The following is a 23,400-nucleotide window of genomic DNA, read 5'->3' as shown; positions in this document are numbered from 1 at the left end:
AATCAAAAATATCCAAAAAAATTAGGAGAAACATTGACAAAAATTCTAAATGCTTGCAAAAAATCGTAATGGAATCACATTCCTCTAAGGCGCGGCAAAATAAACAAATTCAGTGCACCAAAATGCTTTAGGAAGTAGCATTTTCAGAGTACCGATCTGTTTATTTTTTGCCACACCTTCTAGGAATGTGATTTGATCAAAATTTTGCAAGCACTTAAAACTTTTGTCGATGTTTCTCCCAAAAAAATTGGAATTTTATGAATTTTTTAATTTTATGAAAAAAAACAATTTTGTTTTGATTTTACTGTTCAGCTCGGGTACAAAAACTCTGCGTCCACGCTCGAGTCTTATTCTCGTAGGAGAAACTGCATAGGGGAACTCAAACCCAGGCTATGCTCAAAAAAAAAACTCAAACCCAGGCTTGCAATATTAAACTCTGTGCTGTCTACTGGTAAGCCCCAGGACGGTGTGCTGTCTACTGGTAAGCCCCGGACGGTTTTTTCGAGAAAACGCAAAGGACCTTTGCGTCCTTTGCGTTTCCTTTCAATGAAAAGGTAGAAGTTCAGTTACAATCCTCCTAAGAGGTATGGGGTACAAAAAAGACCCAGGACGGTTCTCAGGTTCCCAAATTATGGAAGTTCAACATTTTGGAAGTTTGCAAACTTTGAACATGTGAATTCTGAAAGGTGAGTGATATATTTCTAACAAAGAGTAACTCAAATAGTTGTCGCAAACTTGTTTGTGAGAAGTAGACTTGAACCATGCAGCCAGAAGCAAAAGCAACTTGAGGTAAAAGCTGCCAAGCTTCAGCAAGCCAAAACAGCAGAGTGTCCAGCAGCAAATGAAGAAGCAAACATGGCTGCCTTTTTGTACTGGACCATAATCAGCAAGTGAATTTCCTAGGTAAAATAGAAGTTTCTTTTCCAACATTGCATTCCATCCTGGGGAAAAGGATGTTCCACATAATAACAGAGAATATTCCTATGGAGCATTTATCATACAATCATTGCTTTATTCTTGCAAGGATCCAACTTTCTTATACCTTGCACAGCACCAAACAGTTGAACTTGGGAGCCAACGATTAAGACTACATTTCTGATCCTTTGACATCACAAAGCTCACGCACCAGGAAAAATAATGTCAATGGCCAACAAGCAGAAGTTTGAGCAGTGCCATCCTTATGTAGAGGCCATTCTTAGCCTGCCTAAAATATGCAGCCCTTGGATCACTATCAACATCTACTGTGATCTGCAAAACAACAAACATTGAATCCCGCACATTCCAATTTGACACGAGCTAGGAACCAATTAAACCCATCTATCACTATGATACAATACCCAAGCAACCAAGAAATAACATGTCAACTGCCACGAACATTGATTCCTTCATAGAAATGAAGGAAATCATAGGTGATTATCATGAAAAGATAATTTTCACATTGTTAGGTAATTAGTACATGTTGCTGCTCGGATGTGGAAACATCACAGCTCAACAACTTTCCAAGACCCCCCCCCCCCTTAAAATTGGTACAGTACGGCTTCTATCTCTTGGAACTCGATGTTGTTGATCCACCATGAGGTTGACAGGGGTGCTTATATTTATAGCCATGTACAGCATTTGTATTTTCCCCATAGTATAAAAGGCTTTCTGCATATTTCCCTCAACCATACGTGTATAATATACCTATGGGCCCATGGGAATACAAGTTGCTACTTCCTTAACACCAAGAACTGCTTTTGGCTAACCAATTCCTGAGCTCAGAATGGATTCGTCACAAAAAAATGGACCAGTATACTCCATACTGAAGGAGAACTCATTATAATATTTATCTGCCAACTCCGCCTGTGTTGTCTCAACATAGCCGGTCCCAAGCCCGGGTAAAGGAGGAGGATTGTGATAGGCTTGGCGAGCCAACGAAAAAACTCAGCCACTCTTATGGAGATGAAACCCAAAAGATTTTTGTTGGGCGTAACCCTCTCAGCGACGCGCCACATCGAAACCCGGGTGTGGTGACAAATGGGCAAGGGCCGGGCCGTCACCCCCCTGGTGGCGCATCGTATCTTGATCCGGATACGGTGGCAAGTGAGCAAGGATCGGGTCGTAGCATCCTTAGTGGCGCGCTACATCGGTGCTCGGATGTAGTGGAAAATGAGCAAGGGTCTTCGCATTTGACTCGACGAGTGCGAAGGGTAAGGAAACTAGCCGAGCCTAGGAGGATTCGCTTAGGTAGCTGGAACGTAGGGTCTCTGATAGGGAAGCTTCGGGAGCTAGATGATACAGCGGTGAGGAGAGGTGTTGATATCCTTTGCGTCCAAGAAACCAAATGGAGGGGACAGAAGGCGAAGGATACCGGCTTCAAGCTGTGATACACGGGGACTGCTGCAAACAGAAATGGCGTAGGCATCTTGATCAACAAGAGCCTCAAGTACGGAATGGTAGACGTCAAGAGACGTGGGGATCAGATTATCCTGGTCAAGCTGGTAGTTGGGGACTTAGTTCTCAATGTTATTAGCGCGTATGCCCCGCAGGTAGGCCACAATGAGAACACCAAGAGGGAGTTCTGGGAAGGCCTGGAAGACATGGTTAGGAGTGTACCGATTGGCGAGAAGCTCTTCATAGGAGGAGACCTCAATGGCCACGTGGGTACATCTAACACAGGTTTTGAAGGGGCGCATGGGGGCTTTGGCTATGGCATCAGGAATCAAGAAGGAGAAGACGTCTTAAGCTTTGCTCTAGCCTACGACATGATTGTAGCTAACACCCTCTTTAGAAAGAGAGAATCGCATCTGGTGACTTTTAGTAGTGGCCAACACTCTAGCCAGATTGATTTCATCCTCTCGAGAAGAGAAGATAGGCGTGCGTGCCTAGACTGTAAGGTGATACCTGCAAAGAGTGTTGTACCTCAGCATAAGCTGGTGGTTGCTGACTTCCGCTTTCGGATTCGTGTCCAGCGGGATAAGCGTGTCAAAGTCGCTAGAACGAAGTAGTGGAAGCTCAAGGGAGAGGTAGCTCAGGCGTTCAAGGAGAGGGTCATTAAGGAGGGCCCTTGGGAGGAAGGAGGGGATGCGGACAATGTGTGGATGAAGATGGCGACTTGCATTCGTAAGGTGGCCTCTCAGGAGTTTGGAGTGTCCAGGGGAAGGAGATGTGAAGATAAGGATACCTGGCGGTGGAATGATGACGTCCCGAAGGCGATTAAAGAGAAGAAAGATTGCTTCAGACGCCTATACCTGAATAGGAGTGCGGACAACATAGAGAAGTACAAGATGGCGAAGAAGGCCGCAAAGCGAGCTGTCAGTGAAGCAAGGGGTCGGGCATATGAGGACCTCTACCAACGGTTAGGCACGAAGGAAGGCGAAAGGGACATCTATAAGATGGCCAAGATCCGAGAGAGGAAGACGAGGGATATTGGCCAAGTCAAATGCATCAAGGACGGAGCAGACCAACTCTTGGTGAAGGACGAGGAGATTAAGCATAAGATGGCGGGAGTACTTCGACAAGCTGTTCAATGGGGAGAATGAGAGTTCTACCATTGAACTGGACGACTCCTTTGATGAGACCAGCATGCGTTTTGTGCGGCGAATCCAGGAGTCTGAGATCAAGGAGGCTTTAAAAAGGATGAAAGGAAGCAAGGCGATGGGCCCTCATTGTATCCCCATTGAGGTGTGGAAAGGCCTCGGGGCATAGCGATAGTATTGCTAACCAAGCTTTTCAACCTCATTTTCCAGGCAAACAAGATGCCAGAAGAATGGAGACGGAGTATATTAGTACCAATCTTCAAGAATAAGGGGGGTGTTCAGAGTTGTATTAACTACCGTGGAATTAAGCTGATGAGCCATACAATGAAGCTATGGGAGAGAGTCATTGAGCACCGCTTAAGAAGAATGACAAGCGTGACCAAAAATCAGTTTGGTTTCATGCCTAGGAGGTCGACCATGGAAGCCATTTTCTTGGTACGACAACTTATGGAGAGATACAGGGAGCAAAAGAAGGACTTGCATATGGTGTTCATTGACTTGGAGAAGGCCTATGATAAGATACCGTGGAATGTCATGTGGTGGGCCTTGGAGAAACACAAAGCCCCAGCAAAGTACATTACCCTCATCAAGGACATGTACGATAATGTTGTGACAAGTGTTCGAACAAGTGATGTCAACACTGATGACTTCCCGATTAAGATAGGACTGCATTAGGGGTCAGCTTTGAGCCCTTATCTTTTTGCCTTGGTGATGGATGAGGTCACAAGGGATATACAAGGAGATATCCCATGGTGTATGCTCTTTGCGGATGATGTGGTGCTAGTTGACGATAGTCGAACGGGGGTAAATAGGAAGTTAGAGTTATGGAGACAAACCTTGGAATCGGAAGGATTTAGGCTTAGTAGAACTAAAACCGAGTACATGATGTGCGGTTTCAATACTCCTAGGTGTGAGGAGGAGGTTAGCCTTGATGGGCAGGTGGTACCTCAGAAGGACACCTTTCGATATTTGGGGTCAATGCTGCAGGAGGATGGGGGTATTGATGAAGATGTGAACCATCGAATCAAAGCCGGATGGATGAAGTGGCGCCAAGCTTCTGGCATTCTCTGTGACAAGAGAGTGCCACAAAAGCTAAAAGGCAAGTTCTACAGGACGGCTATTCGACCCGCAATGTTGTATGGCGCTGAGTGTTGGCCGACTAAAAGGCGACATGTTCAACAGTTAGGTGTGGCGGAAATGCGTATGTTGAGATGGATGTGTGGCCACACGAGGAAGGATAGAGTCCGGAATGATGATATACGAGATAGAGTTTGGGTAGCACCAATTGAAGAGAAGCTTGTCCAACATCGTCTGAGATGGTTTGGGCATATTTAGCGCAGGCCTCCAGAAGCTCCAGTGCATAGCGGACGGCTAAAGCGTGCGGAGAATGTCAAGAGAGGTCGGGGTAGACCGAATTTGACATGGGAGGAATCCGTTAAGAGAGACCTGAAGGATTGGAGTATCACAAAGAACTAGCTATGGACAGGGGTGCGTGGAAGCTTGCTATCCATGTGCCAGATCCATCAGTTGGTCGCGAGATCTTATGGGTTTCACCTCTAGCCTACCCCAACTTGTTTGGGACTAAAGGCTTTGTTGGTGGTGGTGGTGTTGTTGTTGTTGTTGTTGTTGTTGTTGTACACCAAGCCATATCATTTGGCATAGTATAAGCGGCTTTCTGATTATTTCCCTCACCCATACGTGTATAATATACCTATGGTCACATGGGAATACAAGTTGCTACTTACTTAACATCAAGAACTGCTTTTGGCTAACCAATTCCCGAGCTCGGAATGGATTGGTCATAACTAAATTGACCAGTATACTACACCAAGCCATATCATTTGGCATGGTAACTACCTTCGTTAACAAATATAAGATGTTCTAACTTTTTCTGAGTCAGATGTTTATAGACATGTTTTACTGTGTTTGTTCAGTCATTTCAGTCCCTATGTAGTCCATATTGAAATATCCAAAACATCTCATATTTGTGAACAGAGAGAGTACTAATTAGACATAACAGATTACTTCAGCACCCCAATTCAAAGACTCGTTAAATATCGGATTAAGCCTTTGACAATCAAAAACTCCCCAGTGACACAACGGGATTGAGATGCAACATAAGGTGACACTCATAATAATAAACAATCATTTCTGCAATGTATGTGAAAGGATAACTGCTAACCTCATCCAGCCTTGGAAGGGGATGCATGATAACAGCATGCTTTGGTAGCACACCTAAAACCTTCTTATCCACAATATATTTCCCACGAGCAGCCTCATAGTGATCGATCCTCTCTCCGAATCTTTCTTTTTGAATGCGTGTTTGATAAATTACATCACACCTGGATGCCACATCCAATAAATCTGAACTTTCTTCCCATTCAACACCTTGTGAAGTTAAGTACTCCTTGATATCATCCTTTGAACAAGAAGAAATACAAACAACAATCCATTTATTCCATCGGACTACAATAGAATTCAAAAGAAAAGAAGCCAGACAATATTAATTATTGGGGATAAAAGTACCTTCATTTTTACAACATCTGGAGATACGAAGTATATCTTAATGTTCTGGTACTTAGCGATCAAATAGGCCAGAGAACGAACAGTTCTCCCATTGGCAAGGTCTCCAACCAAACCAAGTTTGATTCCATCTAGCCTACCAATTTCTCTCTTTATTGTATATACATCCAACAGAGCCTGAATGAAAGAATGAACATATCAACTACAAAGAATGCAAAAGTGGTACTTCAGCATGATGTGTAACAACAGAAAGTAGATTCCAATGAGCACAAACAAACTATATTTACCAACATGATGAATTAGACAAAGAGGTGGTGGACGAACTAATGGGTAATGGGCAGAAACAATTAGCTGAAAACCCATTGACTTCCATTCAATATAGAATGGCGTACAGATACACTTTCAGTACATAAGGCGTGCAAGCGAGTTTAATGTATGTTCTCTCTTTCTTTCACAATTTATCTTTCCCCTCAAATCAATATTTACGAGCAACTATTCTCTCTCGTGATCATAACACATGAATACATGGGTATTGTGGTCATCAACTTCCTGGTCCTTGTTTGTAAAGTGTCCTGCTTTAGATGCTTAGGCGTTGCTTAAGCGATAAGGCGCTCTGGCAGCACCTTAGAAATATGCCCAATTTAGGCACCTTAGGCGTCAGAGCAGGTGATGCTCGCCTTAGGTCTCTTTACCACCTTATAAACAATGATCCTGGTAAAAATACAGTATAAAAAGAAACAAACGGGGATGGGGTTGTCACAGCAGAAATTTGTACGGTGACACAACAGAATGAAATTCTGCTCAATTTACACAGAAACCTTCAAAAGTACAGGACAGCACATTGCATATTCCAGAAAGGTTTATAATCCATGACTTGTCGACATTACTATAGATAATTTTATTCTTCCAAATAATATGGCCAATTGGGAAATACTAGGATAGCCTCAACCTAGTGCTAGAGGCAGACACAGAAGTGTATCGCTCATTTATACTAACGATTAAAGAAAGGCTGCAGAACTGTCAACAAAATTGCCATCATCACCCTACCATGAAGCATCATTCATCAACTCAATTCTACAAAGAAAGCATGGCAAAACAGAAACTGGATCCAAAATCAGCCTATAGTATGAATTGACAATATCTGATCAACACCTAATACTACCAAAAAAGGGAATGCCATCACATGGTTCACTGACCATTCACTATAGCACCTACCCTCAAATAAAAGTTGCAAATTCCTTCTTAGAAGAACTGTCTTATTCTAAGAATGTGGACATTGCTTCGGTGCTTCCCAATAAAAGGAGCAGGAAGAGTTAGCAACATAATAATTACCTGAGTAGGATGTTGCCCTGGCCCATCACCTGCATTAATAACCGGAATTTCTGCAGTAGCCGCTGCTCTTCTGGCAGCTCCACTTTCAAAATGTCTCAGAACGATAATATCAGAATAACCTTCAACAGTTCTTATGGTATCTGCATTGGTTATACATGGTTGACATAATGTTTGTTTAAAAAAACACGCATTATTTTGAATGGAGTACAAGTAAGAGCATCTCCAGCAGATGACCCAAAAACTATTTCCCCAATAAGCGGTTATTAGGGCTCTCCCACTAAATTTATTGGGTTTCATAGGTGTGCTGCTATAGCAGATCCTCTCCCTCCCCCTCCCTCTCCCTCTCTCTCCCTCGCTCCCTCCCTCCCCCTCTCCCTCTCATGTGCATGGAAGATACCAGCAGAGCTCCGGCGACAGGTGGCACGGTGGGGCAGGGGACCAGTGCAGGCAGAGCGGGCGGGTGGCGGCGTGCGGGCGACAAGGTGGCGATGGTGCGGCAGCGGCGGTGGCGGTGGCATGGTGTGTTATTACCAACTAGCAAGAGCACAGGGACTCTGATTTGGGAATCAGTTTCTGGTCTGCGATGGATGCAGCTAGCTAGGCTTCACCCCTTATTTATAGGGGAAAGCAACTAGTACAGAACCACCTCAGTGGCTTTCTTACAGCCTAAGACATCTAGCAAGAGCACAGGGACTCTGATTTGGGAATCAGTTTCTGGTCTGCGATGGATGCAGCTAGCTAGGCTTCACCCCTTATTTATAGGGGAAAGCAACTAGTACAGAACCACCTCAGTGGCTTTTTACAGCCTATGTTTTTAAGGCGGTAAGGCGAGGCGAGGCGCTGGGGGGGCGCCTCACTGCCTAAGCGCTAAGGCATAAGGCGAGGCGACGCCTTAGAGACTTGTAAGCCACAGAATTAAATAGAATTTGGTAGGCATTAGGCAACTAAGCATACAGCCATACACACCTTGCAACTGATGGTTGTAGAGCCCATATAGTTCTGGAGAGGATGGAGAATCTGCAGGAGAGGATGGAGAATCTGCAGGAGGAGGAGGAGGAACTGCAGGAGAGGAGGGGGAGGGGGATCTGCCGGAGAGGAGGGGGAAGCTGCCAGAGAGGAGGGGGAGAAGCTCAGATCCAGCCTGGGGATGGGGGGAAACTGAAAATGGTTACAGGTCTCTCTCTCTCCCTCTAGTACCTGTTGGCGCCAAAACAAAGTTTCCCGCCCTTTCCTTCCCTCCCAGTTATCTGTTTCCCGCCTAAACCACCCAGCTCTATCTAAGGCGTCCTTATTTGCCTAAGGCAGGCAGAGTGGCGCCTAGGCGGACGCCTTGGACGCCTTAAGGACTAAGGCGGACGCCTTAGACACACATGTAAGGCAAGGCCGACGCCTTGCCTCCTGGGGGCGCCTTAAAAACAGAGTTTACAGCCCAAGACATCTTGACTTGACCCACTTGTAGCCTAAAACACAGGCTTGACTCACTAGCTTACTACCTAGGGAAAAGACTCGACTCATTGACTGACTGCTGCAAGGATTGCTCTTAACAATTCCCCCCTATCCTTGCAAAGCAGACTTGAATTGATTTGGATCATCCCAATCCTAGCACAAAGCTCATGGAATTTCACCCGCCCTAGTGTCTTCGTTAGAATGTCAGCGAGTTGGTCTGTGGTGTTGATGTAGCTGGCGTTGACACTCCCATTCACCAAGCAGTCCCCGATGAAATGGTACCGTAAGTCGATATGTTTGCTGCGTTATGATAGACCGGGTTCTTGGCCAGCGCCAAGGCGGACTTGTTGTCCCCCATTAGCCCGACTGCCTCGACTTCTCTCCCATGGAGTTCACCAAGCAGCCAGGCCAGCCAAGTCCTTGTGTTGCGGCAGATGTGGCAGCCACATACTCTGCCTCACAGGAGGTCGGAGCCACCACTCGTTACTTGAGTGACTGCCAGCTCACCGAATTACTACCAAGAACACCGTGCCACTCGTGCTCACCGGCGAGGTCACTATCGCTTTAACCAATCAGCCGTCTCTCCCGTCTTCCGCCTATAGCATAGACCATGGTGGCTGGTGCTAGCGACATACCGAAGGATGCACTTCACTGTTGTTGCTCCACCACCTGCTCACACGCATTTCTGATTTCCTCCTCCCAATTCTCTGGCAATGTATATCCTCTCAACTAGAATAGGTTCAGTTAGTTAAGACTGTTAACGTTAATGGTGTATGTTAACCTCAATGCTACCCTCCTCACCGTCCGGTTCTCCCGAAGCACAACATGGTGACGCACGACCAACGTGGGATCTTCCTGCCAAACCGTCGCTACGCCAACCTTTGCTTCTGGCGTGATCTCGTCGGTTCCCCGCTCGGCTCGTGTTGCCCTGCGTGATCCTCACTAGACTACAGCCATGCAGGTGGAGCTCGACGCCCTGCACGCCAACCAGACTTGGATGCTTGTCCCTCGGTACTGTGGCGCCAACCTCGTCACCATGAAGTGGGTATTCTGTCAGAAGTTTCACCTTGATGGTTCCCTGGACATGGTTCCTAAACAGGTATAAAGCGAGGTGGATCGTGCGCGGGTTCGCTCAACCCGCCAGCGCGGACTTCTCGGAGACTTTCTCCCCTGTTGTCAAGTCAGCCTCCACTCGCTTCATTCACGCGGTCCTACAGGAGTGTATTATGTGTCAACAGCCAACCGGTCGGTTTCGCTGACGCCGCTCACCCCGACGACGTCTGTGTGTTATCTCGTTCCCTCTACAGACTCAAGCAAGCGTCGCGCGCTTGGTGCCATCACATTGTTGTGTTCCTCGGCATACTTGGCTTCCACGCAACATCAAACACGTTGTTGTTCATGCTTCATCACCGAGATCATGTGGCCTACCTCCTCCTGTACGTCGATGATATTGTCATCACTGCGTCGCACGCTGCTCTTCTTCATGATGTCATCGCCTAGCTGAGTGTCGAATTCCAATTCAAGGACCTCGGCGCGCTGCATTTCGTCCTCGACATCAATGTCCGCCGCCGCAACGCCCCCTGCTTCTTCCTCCATCAGGAGGAGTGCGCCATCGACCTGCTTGATCACGCAGGCATGACTTGATCATGTGGGCATGACGGCTGCAGACCGGCCTCCACGCCGGCCAAGGCCAAGCCCAAGCTGTCTGCCGCCGACAGCAAGCCCGCTGCCAATGTCGCAACATTGTCGGTGTGTGATAATATCTCACTCTGACATCTGCTACACCGTGCAGCAGGTTTGGCAACACATGCATGCACCTCATGACGTGCACTGGGCGCTCATCAAACAAATACTTCGGTACATCCGCGGCACGCCGGGCTTTGGCCTTCATCTCCGTGCATCCGCCTCCTTCGAGCTCGTCGCGTACACTAACGCCGATTAGGGTCCAGCAGCCGGTCTTTCACACCCTCCTCAAAGCCAATGAACACAGTAGGAGAGCTCCGGTCATTGAGCTTACGCAGGTCCCCAGTTCCTTAACTTATGCTAAGCACCCAAAGGTGCGAAGGTAGCGGACAGCCGGCTTGCGGCCGTGCCACGCCTCGTAGGGCGTCTTTCGAGCAAGGAATTTGGTGGGAGCACAATTGAGAAGCAAGACAGCAATGCTCACAGCCTCCCCCCAAAATTCAGCTGGCATGCTCCTCTGTTTCAGCAGAGCACATGTCATTGCCACCACCTTCTAGTTCCGCCACTCGACAACACCATTCTGTTGCGGCGTGTAAGGTGCAAGGTGCGGAGAAGTAGCGTTGGATGCCTTCATCAACACAATAGACAACACAATAGATAGCAAACTCCGTTGTGGTAAAATCATCGTCATTGTCCATGCGGAACATGCGCAATTTACATCCACTCTGAGCTTCTGCTTCTGCTCGAATTCTTTTATGGCATCAGGTGCATTATTCTTGGCAGCCAAGAGCATCACCCCTTGTAGTGAGTGGTGCCGTCCACCAGCAGCAAGAAGTAGCGCCATCCTCTAGGTGTCGGCGAAACAGGACTGCAAAGGTCGCCATGGACGAGCTCAAGAAGCTCCTGCGTGTGATACCTTGCTTGCTGAGGAAATGTGATGCAGCGATGCTTGGTGATGACACCCATGTCGCAGAGCTGCTCCCCGTGATCCAGCCATGGCAGCCTGCATGTCATAGTGAGCTGTCCCATCTTCTCCAATGCGTCAAAATTGAGATGTCAATATCTCTCATCCCACCGCCAAGCCATGTCGTCGTGGCGGGCAGAGAAGCATATTGGGCAGGCTACCTGAAGATGTAGGAGGTAAAGGCGATTCTGGCCATGCCTAACCCAAACAAGGAGTCGACCTTGTTGATCCCAAATTCAAAGCACATCTCTTCTGGTCAGCACACATGCATCGCTCTCATCGAGCTGACCAATGTTGTTGATCGAGTTCTTCAGCCATGGGATGAAGTAAACGCCACTGAGGGCCTTGTGTTCCATTGTTCTTGCCAGCGAAGATGATGGTGCCGATGCCCCTGATTTCGACGATTTTACCATTGCCAAATTTGACAGTGCCAGTGACCGTTAGGTCAATTTCAGCAAAGGCATCGCCATGGCCTGTCACATGGTTTGTGGCGCCGCTGTCGAGGTACCCGCCCTCGATTCGCTCATCATCGTTGTTTGTGCCGAGGTAGGCTTTCGCCTTCGGCTCATCGATGTGAAGGGGAGCATGCTCTGGAGCTAGAGTGGTACTATCCTACACCACTATGGCTGAGGCTAGAACAATGTTGTCATGCATCACCATGGCTGGGGTGGAGTGATGTTGTCCTGTACCTCCATGGCTGGGGCTGAAGTGACGTTGTCCTGCACCTCTGTTGCTAGGGCTGGAGCGGCACGAACCTGAGCTGTGACGAGAGCAGGCTCATCATCTTCCTCTGCTTGGGCCAGGAGAGCCCTGTTTCTCCTAGGCTGCTTGCACTCCTTGGCCCAGCCATGACGCCTACAATTGTGGCATGTGTCATCGTGTGCGCCATCCCTGGGTGCCGCGTGATCATGACCACCTTCTCCACCCTTCTTCCGTTGCGGCCACCATCGTCGTTGTACACTGCCGCACGCAGGCCTGGAGTAGCTGCTCTCTTGGCGAACTTTCATCTTCTTAGCCACTGCTGCTTGGTGAGAAGAAGCCTGCCGTGCCCATGTGGAGGCTCCTGCGACTCAAGACGGTTCTACGCCGCCTTCAACCAACCAGTGACCTCTTCAAACGACAACTCAAAGATGTCGAGGAGGATCTCGATCAAAAGAGCAAGCTAGGAGAACTTGAGCGACACAACTCACAAGAATTTCTCGATGACTTCCAGATTCATCTATCGGTTCTACGAGAGTGGCAAGGCTTGTGACGAGGTTGGTGAGGCGCAGCGCAATGTCGGAGACGGACTCCCCGTCATGGAATGAGATCGTCTCAAATTCCTTCCTCGACTATTGCGCCTTGCCCTTCCGCACACGATCCATGCTGACACGCATGGCTAGGACTGCCTCTCAAACCTCCTGTGCACTCCGCTTGACAGCCAGGTTGGCCATCATCTCTGGCGGTACCGCGTGCAAGATGGCCTCCAGCGCCATTCGACCTTCCAACAAGTCGTAAGCGCCAAACTCGATAGCCTCCCGGAGGCCACGAGCCTGCAGCATGACTTTCATGCGAAGGCTCTATTCGGCATAGTTCGTCCATGTCAGCGTCGGGTACTTGCCACTGCCAAAGTTCTTAACGACACGCTCAACGACAACCTCGCGCCTTCCAACATCACGGTGGCGCGGTCGTCTTGGTGGTGGTGAGTGGGAATGGCGCCGTGGCTAGGGAGTTGGACTATGGGCAGCGCCCTGACCTAAAACTAACATCTCTTAGGATCCTCGCCTTAACCAGCTCTGATGCTAATTGTTAGCAGCAACTAGCAAGAGCACAGGTAATTCTGATTGGGAACTCGGTTTCTGGGCTAAGATGGATGCAGCTGACTAGGCTTCACCCCATATTTATAGTTGAAAGCAACTAGTACAGAACCACCTCCATGGCTTTCTTTTACAGCCTAAGACATCTTAACCCACTGACTTGTAGCCTAAGACACAGTCTTGACTCGCTAGCATAGTACCTAAGGAAAGACTGACTGACTGCTCCAAGGATTACTCTTAACATGGTGGTGGTGCGGCACGGCGGTGGGCGGCGCAGTTTAGCAGTCCGGCAGCGACGTGCGGTAGCGGCGCAGTGGTCGGCGGTGATTGGCAGCGGCCCGCTGACATGGCATGTATTGGAAAAGGTATTGGGATCTTCCCCTCTATGTAGAGATGGGGGTTTTTTTGGTGGGAATAGGGAATCTGTTGGAGCGTGTTTTTTGTGCCAACTTCCTCTATACAATGAAATTTTTGGCGAAAGGGAAGCTGCTGGAGATGCTCTAAGAATCAAAAAAAAAAAACAGGTATAATCTGGGAAACGTTATTTAAAAATTAAATAATACTCCCTCAGTAAAGAAATATAAGAGCGTGGATCACTAAAGTAGGATTAATCAACCGTGTGGTCCCTACATCAAAACCAGCAGGAACTGCACATTCATATATCATCCAAGAAAAATAAATTCACAATGATTGAAGTAAACTAGTAAGGGTGGCCCTATCTTTTAACAATGGAATTGGATGGACGCAATTATATGAACATGGTAGCCAATCTATAATTAAAGTAGGATGTCACAATTGTAGTTCATAATAATTTATATAAGCATCCACCCCCCACCCCCACCCCCATCTGTATAGTTCACTCCACACCAGCATGTAAGAATTTTCTCAATTGTTAAATAATTAAGGTTGAGAGCCAACTAGTTCCAGTAGCTGACTTTTCTTTGATGGCCTCACCAGACATGGCAGATAACCCATGTTTGTTTCACTAAGTCGTATACAGACTACCCAAAATTTTCTACTTTACAGATCCAAGGAAGTGATGATGACCTCCTCAAATAATCTTCACAATGGTTCTAAGGAAACCCCAGGTCCTCAAAGTTTCATAATTTGCTACAACTCGCAGTTATTGCACAACTAGTGCCTAGTTAAGATCTCACTTGAAAATCAAAACCGATGTTCCTCCATAACCCACAAAATTTGCATTTCCTCACCTACCGGCATCGCCCAACCACTACCCATCCTCATTCACTCTCAAAAGAACTACAATTGGAATTAAAATTTCAGCTTGTCCATTCCACGTGAAGGTCACCAGGCAGCAATTAGCACAAATGCTCAAGGCAAGGCCTGACAAGATACTTTTAGGCAACTCACCTTCTAGGGTCTCGCCCTTGGCAGCGGACGAGAACTCGCGAGCGTTCTCGGTGGTGAGCACCTCACCGCCAAGACGGCGCATGGCGGCCTCGAAGGAGAGGCGCGTGCGGGTGGAGGGCTCGTAGAAGAGCGTGGCCATGAGGTACCCCTCAAGGACGCGGCTTCGGAACCCGTGGGAGCCGCACTCCACGGCCTCCATCTCCCGCGCCACCTCAAAGATCTCATTAAGGATCTGCCGATCGAACTGCTGCGCCTCGATCACATCTCCGAGTTGCAGGGAAGCCGTGAGGGGCGACGGAGACAGCGAAGCTGGGGCGGCGACCGCGCGGCGGGGATAGGATGAGGAGGGCTTGAGCTGGGGTCTCCACGAGGGGATGGGGAGGTGGGGATGAGGGAGGATGACCCGGACGGCCGCCATGGGGGAGTGGCCGGAGCTAGGGTTTAAGGTTTTAGGAGTCGGGGGAGGTTTGCTTTGGTTTGCTTTCCGCCTCACCTTTTTGGACCTACCGATGATCGGAGAAGAGTAAAATGTATTCGCTCCGATTTCAAAATAGATGACTCAACTTTGTATTAAAATAGTATAAAATTGGGTCATCTATTTTAGAACGGATGGAGTACTACTGTATTAGGTCTTTTTTCCTATGGGAAAATTTTGTTTTTGCCGCTCTAGATTTTGCCAATTTTTCTTATGTCATTCTGTATTTTGACATTTCACTTTTGCCACTCTTAGCTTTTAACAGTTATCACAATTGTCATTCCGTGACAAAAGAAAAATAATTTTATTTTATTTTTGCCACTCTTAGCTTTTGATAATTATCACAATTGCCACTCCAAAAATTTTGATTTTGCCACCGGAATGGCAATTGTGATAATTGTCAAAAATGAAGAGTGGCAAAAGTAAAATGTCAAAATCTAAAGTGTCATGAGAAAAATTGGCAAAATCTAGAGCGGCAAAAACAAAATTTTTCCTTTTCTATCTACTAATCTACTCCTTTCATCTTATATTGTAAGGAGAAAGGCGTTTTGGTGGCCGAGCTACCTGAAGGCCGGTATCTGGGTCGTGGTTTATCGCGCTATAATGTGTGCTGCTTTATTTTCGTTTTTTTGTACAGTCGCCATTAAGTTGAAATACATCGGTGCCATCATATCCAGTGATGCGTTTGTACACGGGCCAGTTCAGTATCTTCTGCACATACGTCGTGTACGTCCTGGGCCATTTTAAATGTCGGATGAGTAGGTGGGTTGTTGGGTGATTAATAATGTTTCTATGGGCCATGTGAACCTGCAGATAGCTTCCCATTTACTTCGAGAGTGAACACCTTTTCTGCCTCGCTAGGCCATTCATCCTCTTATGGCGGCAGCTGGGTTTGCGACAGATCGTCATGGATGGGTTGGAGTTCTTCTTCGAGGAAGCCGAATCAGGACAAGCTCCATCTGATCTTTCAATTTAGACTAGTTTGTTCTAGAGTATATGTCCTACGGTAGCTATCGTTTTTTGGTTCCACTGCCCCATCGTGTCAGATCTGAAAAGGATGATTTCCTGTGGTTCGTTGCAGATTGGTTCCAAGGGTGGATGTCGGTTATCTTTTAGGGGGAGATATCGCTGCTGTGGAATCGGTCGTTGCTTCAATCCATGAAGCTTGCCCGGACCACGCCGATTTCATTTCCTCAGAGCCCACGGCTGGCGTCAGGGATGCAGAGCACTCCCGCAAGCGGCGGCGCCTTGAGGATGCAGCGCTGGATGGAGACGAGATTGACTCATACAATGATGCTAGTGAGGTTCGTTGCCAATTCAAACGATATGCCTCCTGAAGATATCAGCGATGCAACCGTCAGAAAGGAGGAAGATGCAGAGGGCATGTTCGTATCCAACTCAAATGGCTCCAGTTGGACTCGAAGGTAATCAAGTTGTCAACTTTTCATAAAAATGTATTTTTCTAGCTCGTAGATGATAGATTGTTTTGGAAATTTTTAGTTAGCCGCCCATAATGGTGTTTGATTGTGGTTTGAATATCTATTTTTTCTAGACTGTGCAGCCAGAAATGGTCCGTTTTCTGATGGAATTAACTGAATGCATGTGTAACATGTTGATAAACTGCAGAACTAGGATCGGTAAGGCAGCATATGAGAGGGAAATTAATCCAAGCAGGTTCCTGCTCTCGAGGTTTCAATACATGCTTATACTGAGAAAAAAAACTGGTACTGTTGTTAATCAGATACTGGGGACGAGTTTTGATTCGTTTGAGGAAGCTTACAGTTTACCTGCTGAAAAGAATGTTATATGTGATGCACATTATTTTTCTTCGCAGGTGATGATCCAACTTGGGTTCCAGGAGGTTCCTCGGAAACATGTCTTGAAACGTTGGACGAGGGAAGCAAGGTATATTTTGCCAGCAGAATTTTTGCGCTACTAGAAGGATCAAGGTCCTCTGAAGTACTCTTCACGGAGACATAACAACCTGCATTTGTTGTGCCTAGAAATTGTCAAGCTAGGCCACAACAATGTCGATGCATATAGTCTTGCTATGGAGCAGCCGAGAGATGTGAAAACATTACTGGAGCCTGTTGCTGCTATACGCGATGGTATGGGGAGAAATGGCAGCTGATTCTGCAGCTTCAGAGACAGGGAATAAACAACATTTTGGTCCAGCAAAGCAAGCGCATAGTGCATTAGAAGGTTCTGATAGTTTTGCAGCACCTTCAAAGAAGAGACCAACTGCCTAGCACAAGCCGCGATAAGGCACCACACGAGCAGCCATCTGAAAGGACTAGATTTTGTTCCATATGCAGGGGTCAAGCCATCAAAGTCACAAGAGCACCACCTGTCCGCAACGACGTGATCTTCCAAAGGCACCGAGAAGGTTGCCTCGATGCTCCAGATGCAACCTACGAGGTGACAGGAAGAACACTTGCACCTACCAACCCAAGCAAGATTTTCAAGATTGATTTTCAGTACTGCTTATGCTTGAAATTCAGTTTGCTAGTTGAATAATCAACTGTTTGTCAAATGCAAGATTTTCAGAACTGCTTGTGCTTGCATAGTTGTGAGCTTGTTCCTATGTATGTGTCGCTATTGTGCATCACTTGTTTTTAAAAAATCATGTAATGCATTGACGTTGTCATGGTGTTGTGTTCAAGAGTGCGATTTAACCGCTGGATTCTGCTATTGTTGTTTCTTGGTTATATTTTCATGGGCGTAGTCCGATGTTTGACGGAACCGGATCCTCTGCCGTGCCGCTGGGCACGGCACAGGTACCGTGCCTTCTTACGACGACCCCAGCGACGCACTGATATGGGCCAGAAAAATAACAAAGCCCATTCACCCAGTCATCCAGCCCGATCTACCAAGCCGTTCTGGCGCCAAAATACGCCGCTCCATCGTCTTCTGGCGCCAAAACACAGAACAGAGCACCCTGAGCGCGCTAAGGCGGCCGATGCGGCGGAGCTTGCACTCCTCCCTCACGAAGCGTCGCGAGCACGTGCCGGCAGGTCAGTCGGAACGATTTGATGATTCTTCCTTTGGGGCCGTCACATACCCTTGATTGATCGACCTCTTCTCTGAGCGCTCCGCCGGCCAGGCTGTGCTCCTACTTCGTCGTTCATACCAGCCAAGGAATTCCACCAGCCAAACCCTCCACACACTGTGAAAAGGTAATCCAAAAATCAGGTTGACCACATGCATAGATCATACTGTTAGTAACTAGATCCACTTCTCATTGATTCTCAGTGTTATATGTATTTCTTTTTGTAGCCTGCAATATTTGTTGGCCTCTGCCATTCTTCATTGCTCATCAGATGGAAAACCAGACCAGTACAAATTCAAACAAAATTGGTGAAGAGGACAATGAAGGAGCGAATAAGTAAGTCAAATCTGACAAGTACTATATTCAGTCTCCTCTGTTTAGAGTGTTCACACCAATTTCTGAATGGAAATATGGCAAAGGGCAGTACAGTATATGTATGTTGTGAACACTATGCTTTTGATGCAACTCAACTAGCAATCAAACATTTGAACATAAATTGCTCTTGACCTGCTCTTTTGTTTTTTGCAGGACAAGTGGCATACCTAGCTGGGCACCACAGATTGGTATGAGATTTAGCACTTTGGAAGAGGCCTGGAACTTTTGGGAGTATTACGGAGGTCGAATTGGGTTTGGTGTCAGGAAGAGGTATGCAAATCCAAGTAAGTTTGACGGTATAATCACATCAATCAGATTCGTGTGTCGCAAAGAGGGACATAAGAAATCAGACAAAAGAGATCACCTGAGTAAGCAACCTCGAGCTGAAATTAGGACCGATTGCCCAGTTCACATTGGCCTTACCATAGACCGAGAAGTGGGGAATTATGTAGTTTTTGATCTTGTTCTCGAGCACAATCACAAGCTGCAATTGCAGGAAACATGTCATCTTTTGCCATCACAGCGGAAGATTTCTGAAATTCAAGCTTTTGATATTGAAAATGCCGATGAGTCCGGTATTGGGCCAAAAGCCGCACATGAGCTAGCTAGTCGACAAGTTGGTGGATCTTTGAATCTTACATACACTCCTCGCGATCACAAAAATTATTTGCGTAGTAAGCGGCAAAGGGGGCTAATTTATGGTGAAGCAGGGAGTATGTTGAAATATTTTCTGGATAGAACCATTGAGAATCAATCATTTGAGTATGCCATACAACTGGACTGCGAAGAACAAATTGCAAATATTTTTTGGGCTGATGCTAAAATGATCATTGACTATGCTCATTTTGGTGATGTTGTCACTTTTGATACAACCTTCGGAACAAACAAGGAGTATAGACCATTTGGGGTATTCCTTGGATTCAATCATTTCCGAGAAACCGTTGTTTTTGGTGCTTGTCTTCTATATGATGAAACTTTTGATTCTTTCCGGTGGTTATTTGATACTTTTTTGTCAACACACAACAAGAAGCAACCTAGGACAATATACACGGATCAAGACACTGCAATGGGAAATGCAATCAAGGATGTATTTACAGAAGCAAGGCATGGACTATGCACTTTTCACATAATGCAAAATGCCATCAAACATTTGTCTGCTCATTGCACTAAAGAATCAAATCTTATTAAGGATTTTAGGGCTTGTGTGTTCGGGTATGAGGACAAGGAAACATTTGTGGAGGCTTTCTACACCCTGAGAACTAAGGTAGAGAAGCAAACTTGGTTTGATAGCATCTATAAAGTAAGAGAAAAGTGGGCTGAATGTTATATGAGGGATGCTTTCACCTTAGGGATGCGAAGCACGCAACTAAGCGAGAGCCTAAACAATGACTTGAAACTCCACCTGAAATCGGACCTTGACCTTGTTCGTTTTTTCAAGCATTTTGAAAGGGTTGTGAAAGGGAAACGAGACAACGAGTTGAATTCGGAGTATGAGTCCAGAGAGAAACTACCTAGAATCAAAATAACTACACCGATGTTAGTCCAAGCAAGTGAGGTATACACTCCTGGCATATTTGAAAGTTTTCAAACAGAGTATGTTAGATCTCTATGTTCATTTTGTTTCCAGCAACCAGAGAATGAGATTCAGCAACAAATGAAAGGGCGGAAAAGACCAACCAAAGCTAAGAAGACACAAGTATTTCCTACATATGTCTTCCGTATGCAAAGATATTTACTTTCTTATCCATTCAAGTATAGTCTTTTACTTTGTTCTCCTTTTACATGTAGCAGCAAGAGAATGGAATCAAGAAAACCAACAAAGGAAGGAAAAAGGCTACGAAGACCACCAGTGCACATGACTTGCCTATGGGTTCCCAGCAACACAAAGATGAGACCCATTCATTGACAGAAAAAGATACTGGGAGCATTGAGAATGATTTTCATGGTTATGGATGTATTAAGAGTTACACTGAATTATTGATGGTATGCTTCATCCCATTTACCATTGTGCTTAACTTACCGTTTCAGCAAAATCGATGTTTTTTCTAACATGAGCAATCCTTTAATGATGCAGGGTTCTAGTGTCGAACAACTGTACGTAAATGACATGTTTCTATCAGATCCCTTTTGTCATCAGTAGACTTGAAGATCCATTTTATCACAGGAGGAATTGAAGAGTGATGAATGCTAAAGATTGGATGGATGCTGCTGGTCATGCATTCATTTTCTTATAGTGTTGGTCATGTACTAATTAGTTAAATCTGCCCTAGGGAAAACATGTGGAAATTCTAGTATTTTAACTTTTGTACTGCTCTTGAATTTGTCAATGCGAGACCAGCAGTTGATTAAGACTATTAAATGGCATTCACTTGGTTGTAACCTGCGCAGGTTGATTCTTTAGTTTCGTAGCAGGTTCAGTTCAGAAGAGTGTGATTCTTCAGTTTTGCAGCAGCTTTTTTCTTCAGTTTTGCGGCAGCTGTGAACGACTGATTGCATTAGGCAACGGCTGGGTAGATGGGCTTTCTTGACCCATGTCAATGCGTTCGCGTTATTTTTCTGGCCCATATCAGTGCGTCGCTGGGGTCGTCGTAAGAAGGCACGGTACCTGTGCCGTGCCCAGCGGCACGGCAGAGGATCCGGTTCCATGTTTGACGTGTGCAAGTTCAGCAACAAAAACCCTTTCATTTGTACCTACGGAATCGATTGATGTTGGTCTCCACACAAACCTCATCGCAATCTGGGCACATGATGAGCGGCAGGTGCTGCACTGCTGCTGCCTTGCCCAGGATCGCACCGAGGAAGAGGAAGAAGACATAGCTAGAGTTGTGTTGAGTTGGGGATGGCTGGCCTGCAATGTGCAATGCATCTCAGATATAAATAGGCAGTGGCATAAAATCCCAACGATCGGCTCAAATGGCTCTCTGCTCCACACACGAGCATGACGATTGAGTCAATCCCATGTACCTCACCTGGGACACTTTGCTATGAACATGTGTGGCCGTTTGATGACAACTGTGCGCGCTCCACTGTACGGAGTCCTCTACATGAGCTGTCACTGTTGATTTAATATCAATACAGGGTACTAGAAAAAAAGGCTTGTCGCTGAAATACGGCAGCTACATGCATGCGTGGCGCTGATCAGTAAAACACGCAACGACACAGATACCGGCCTTCAGGTAGCCCGGCCACCAGAATGCATTTTTGTATTGTAAGACCCTTTTTAACACTACATATCTACTATCTATCTATCTCCTACGCCTATAAAAATACGAAGTGCGAAGATTCAAAATACCATCCTAACCACGATCTCTGTATGGTCCAGATATGTTGCTAAAACGTGTTTGATCTAAACGCGTGTTTAGCAACCTCCCCATGGCACACTGATAAAATAATAATGTTAAACGCCCACACGTGTGGCATTTAGAAACCCGCCCACACGCACTTGATGCCGTTTGATCCGTTTGCACGAATTTTAGAGCAATTGCCATCCGGGTCAAAAGCCACGTAAGCAAACGGTGTTGTGCGGGCGAATCACTCCTCGCCCTAACGCGTGTGGCAGCGCACCTTATCCTCTCGCCTCAGGCCCCCCCCCCCCACCCCCACTCCACTCGCTAGAGCAGCTATGGCGGAGCCTTTCCCCCACATCGACGGCGGCCACGCGCCAAGGAGCTCAACCCCGAGCGACCCCGGCGCCTCTCCCACACCTCCGGTGGTCGGCGAACGCCGACTAGCGCAGCCAGGTTTCTTCCCACCGCCCCGTGCCGCTCCTCTTCTTCCCCCTCTGCTAGTAATCCCCTCTCTATATGTATCTTTGTGGTGACCAGTAGGTGGCCGGCGAGATGGGCGGTGGCAGGCGTGAGGGGCGGGAAGGGGCGCGTTGGTGGTGAGCACCGGGTGGATCCTTCTTCTCCCATGGCGGCTTGGGTGGCGGTGAGGGAGAGCTGCGTCGTTTTCCCGGCTGTGAGGGGGAGGTCCAGGGGGCCGGATGGCTGAAGTGGAGGAGGCGAGCGCGCACGGCTACTTCTGGGGTTCGAGCTCCGCCGCACACCAGTCTATATGCGTGCTGCCGCCGCGCTACTCGCCAACTCCTGCTCCGGGAACGACGGCGGCGGGCCGGCGGGTGTCCCTGGTGGGGCTCGGCCTCCGTGGTGGGTGCAGGCGCGGGCCGGAGCTACTCGACCCGGTGGGCAAGCGCCACCCCATGTTCGTTGTCAACATCGATGGGCTTGTGGTCGTGGGAGGCAACAACTTGTTCGTCAGGGCGTCGCGGTAGCCCAGCAACTACTGCAATCACGACGACATCCGCGTGCTCGATGTGATCTTCAGGAAGGCCCGCCTGCTCCGTGCTCCTCCGGCACCCGTTGCCATGGAGGTTTGATTTTCCCTCTCTGAGTTTCGTGTGTTGTGTGTTCATGCACACGGCAGCAGGGAGATTTTTTTTGTTTGATCAATCATCTGAGTGCAGTTTTCAATCTGATAATTTAGCCTTTGTTTAGAATTGGATGGATAGTTTGTAGTTTCCACGGGCAGTTTTCGAGCATGCAGTGATGGCAACTTTAGAGTCATGGCAATTTTTGATGATGCCATGGTAAATTTCAGAGGCATGGCAAATTTAACACCCATGGCATTTTAAGTTGGTCATATAGCTTAAACATGTGTACCTGTAGTAGTACCCTAGGTCACAGGGCTGTTAATTATCTGGTGTTGTTATCTACAGTATACATGTGGTTAGATTGAGGTCAGAAATCATGGCAGCTGTTAAACTTTTATCGATGGCAATTCTATAACGTATATTTCTATTTATAAGCAAAACACCATGGAAAATTTAGTTTATTGACCATGGCAAATTTAGTTTATTGATCATGGCA

General features: G+C 47.0%; 2 protein-coding genes across 3 annotated transcripts; one reads left to right on the top strand and one right to left on the bottom strand.

Moving 5' to 3' along the window:
• Positions 1-842: 842 nt before the first annotated feature.
• LOC119308170 (aspartate carbamoyltransferase, chloroplastic-like) lies at positions 843-15,137 on the bottom strand. The gene is made up of 5 exons (XM_037584292.1): positions 14,634-15,137; positions 7,374-7,513; positions 6,045-6,218; positions 5,701-5,937; positions 843-1,248 (listed from the first exon to the last, which is right to left on the bottom strand). The coding sequence occupies exons 1-5, from the start codon at positions 15,049-15,051 to the stop codon at positions 1,141-1,143; spliced, it is 1,077 nt and encodes a 358-aa protein (XP_037440189.1). The 5' UTR covers positions 15,052-15,137; the 3' UTR covers positions 843-1,140.
• A 485-nt stretch (positions 15,138-15,622) lies between these two features.
• Positions 15,623-20,881, top strand: LOC119308169 (protein FAR1-RELATED SEQUENCE 5-like). Of its 2 annotated transcripts, XM_037584290.1 has the most exons (9): positions 15,623-15,834; positions 15,922-16,532; positions 16,735-16,832; positions 16,943-18,284; positions 18,385-18,493; positions 18,686-20,087; positions 20,160-20,228; positions 20,321-20,515; positions 20,607-20,881. In XM_037584290.1, the coding sequence occupies exons 5-9, from the start codon at positions 18,429-18,431 to the stop codon at positions 20,670-20,672; spliced, it is 1,797 nt and encodes a 598-aa protein (XP_037440187.1). In that variant the 5' UTR covers positions 15,623-15,834; positions 15,922-16,532; positions 16,735-16,832; positions 16,943-18,284; positions 18,385-18,428; the 3' UTR covers positions 20,673-20,881. The 2 variants fall into 2 exon arrangements, with proteins under 2 accessions (XP_037440187.1, XP_037440188.1); XM_037584291.1 differs by lacking the exons at positions 15,623-15,834; positions 18,385-18,493; positions 18,686-20,087; ... (1 more) ...; positions 20,321-20,515; positions 20,607-20,881 and having other exon boundaries at positions 16,943-17,013; positions 17,112-17,799.
• The last annotated feature ends 2,519 nt before the right edge of the window (positions 20,882-23,400 follow it).

This window comes from Triticum dicoccoides, chromosome 5B (genome assembly GCF_002162155.2).
Source record: "Triticum dicoccoides isolate Atlit2015 ecotype Zavitan chromosome 5B, WEW_v2.0, whole genome shotgun sequence".
NCBI classification, from domain to species: domain Eukaryota; kingdom Viridiplantae; phylum Streptophyta; class Magnoliopsida; order Poales; family Poaceae; genus Triticum; species Triticum dicoccoides.
The sequence above is the reverse complement of the archived record's forward strand: the minus strand, read 5'-3'. Positions and strand labels throughout refer to the sequence as shown.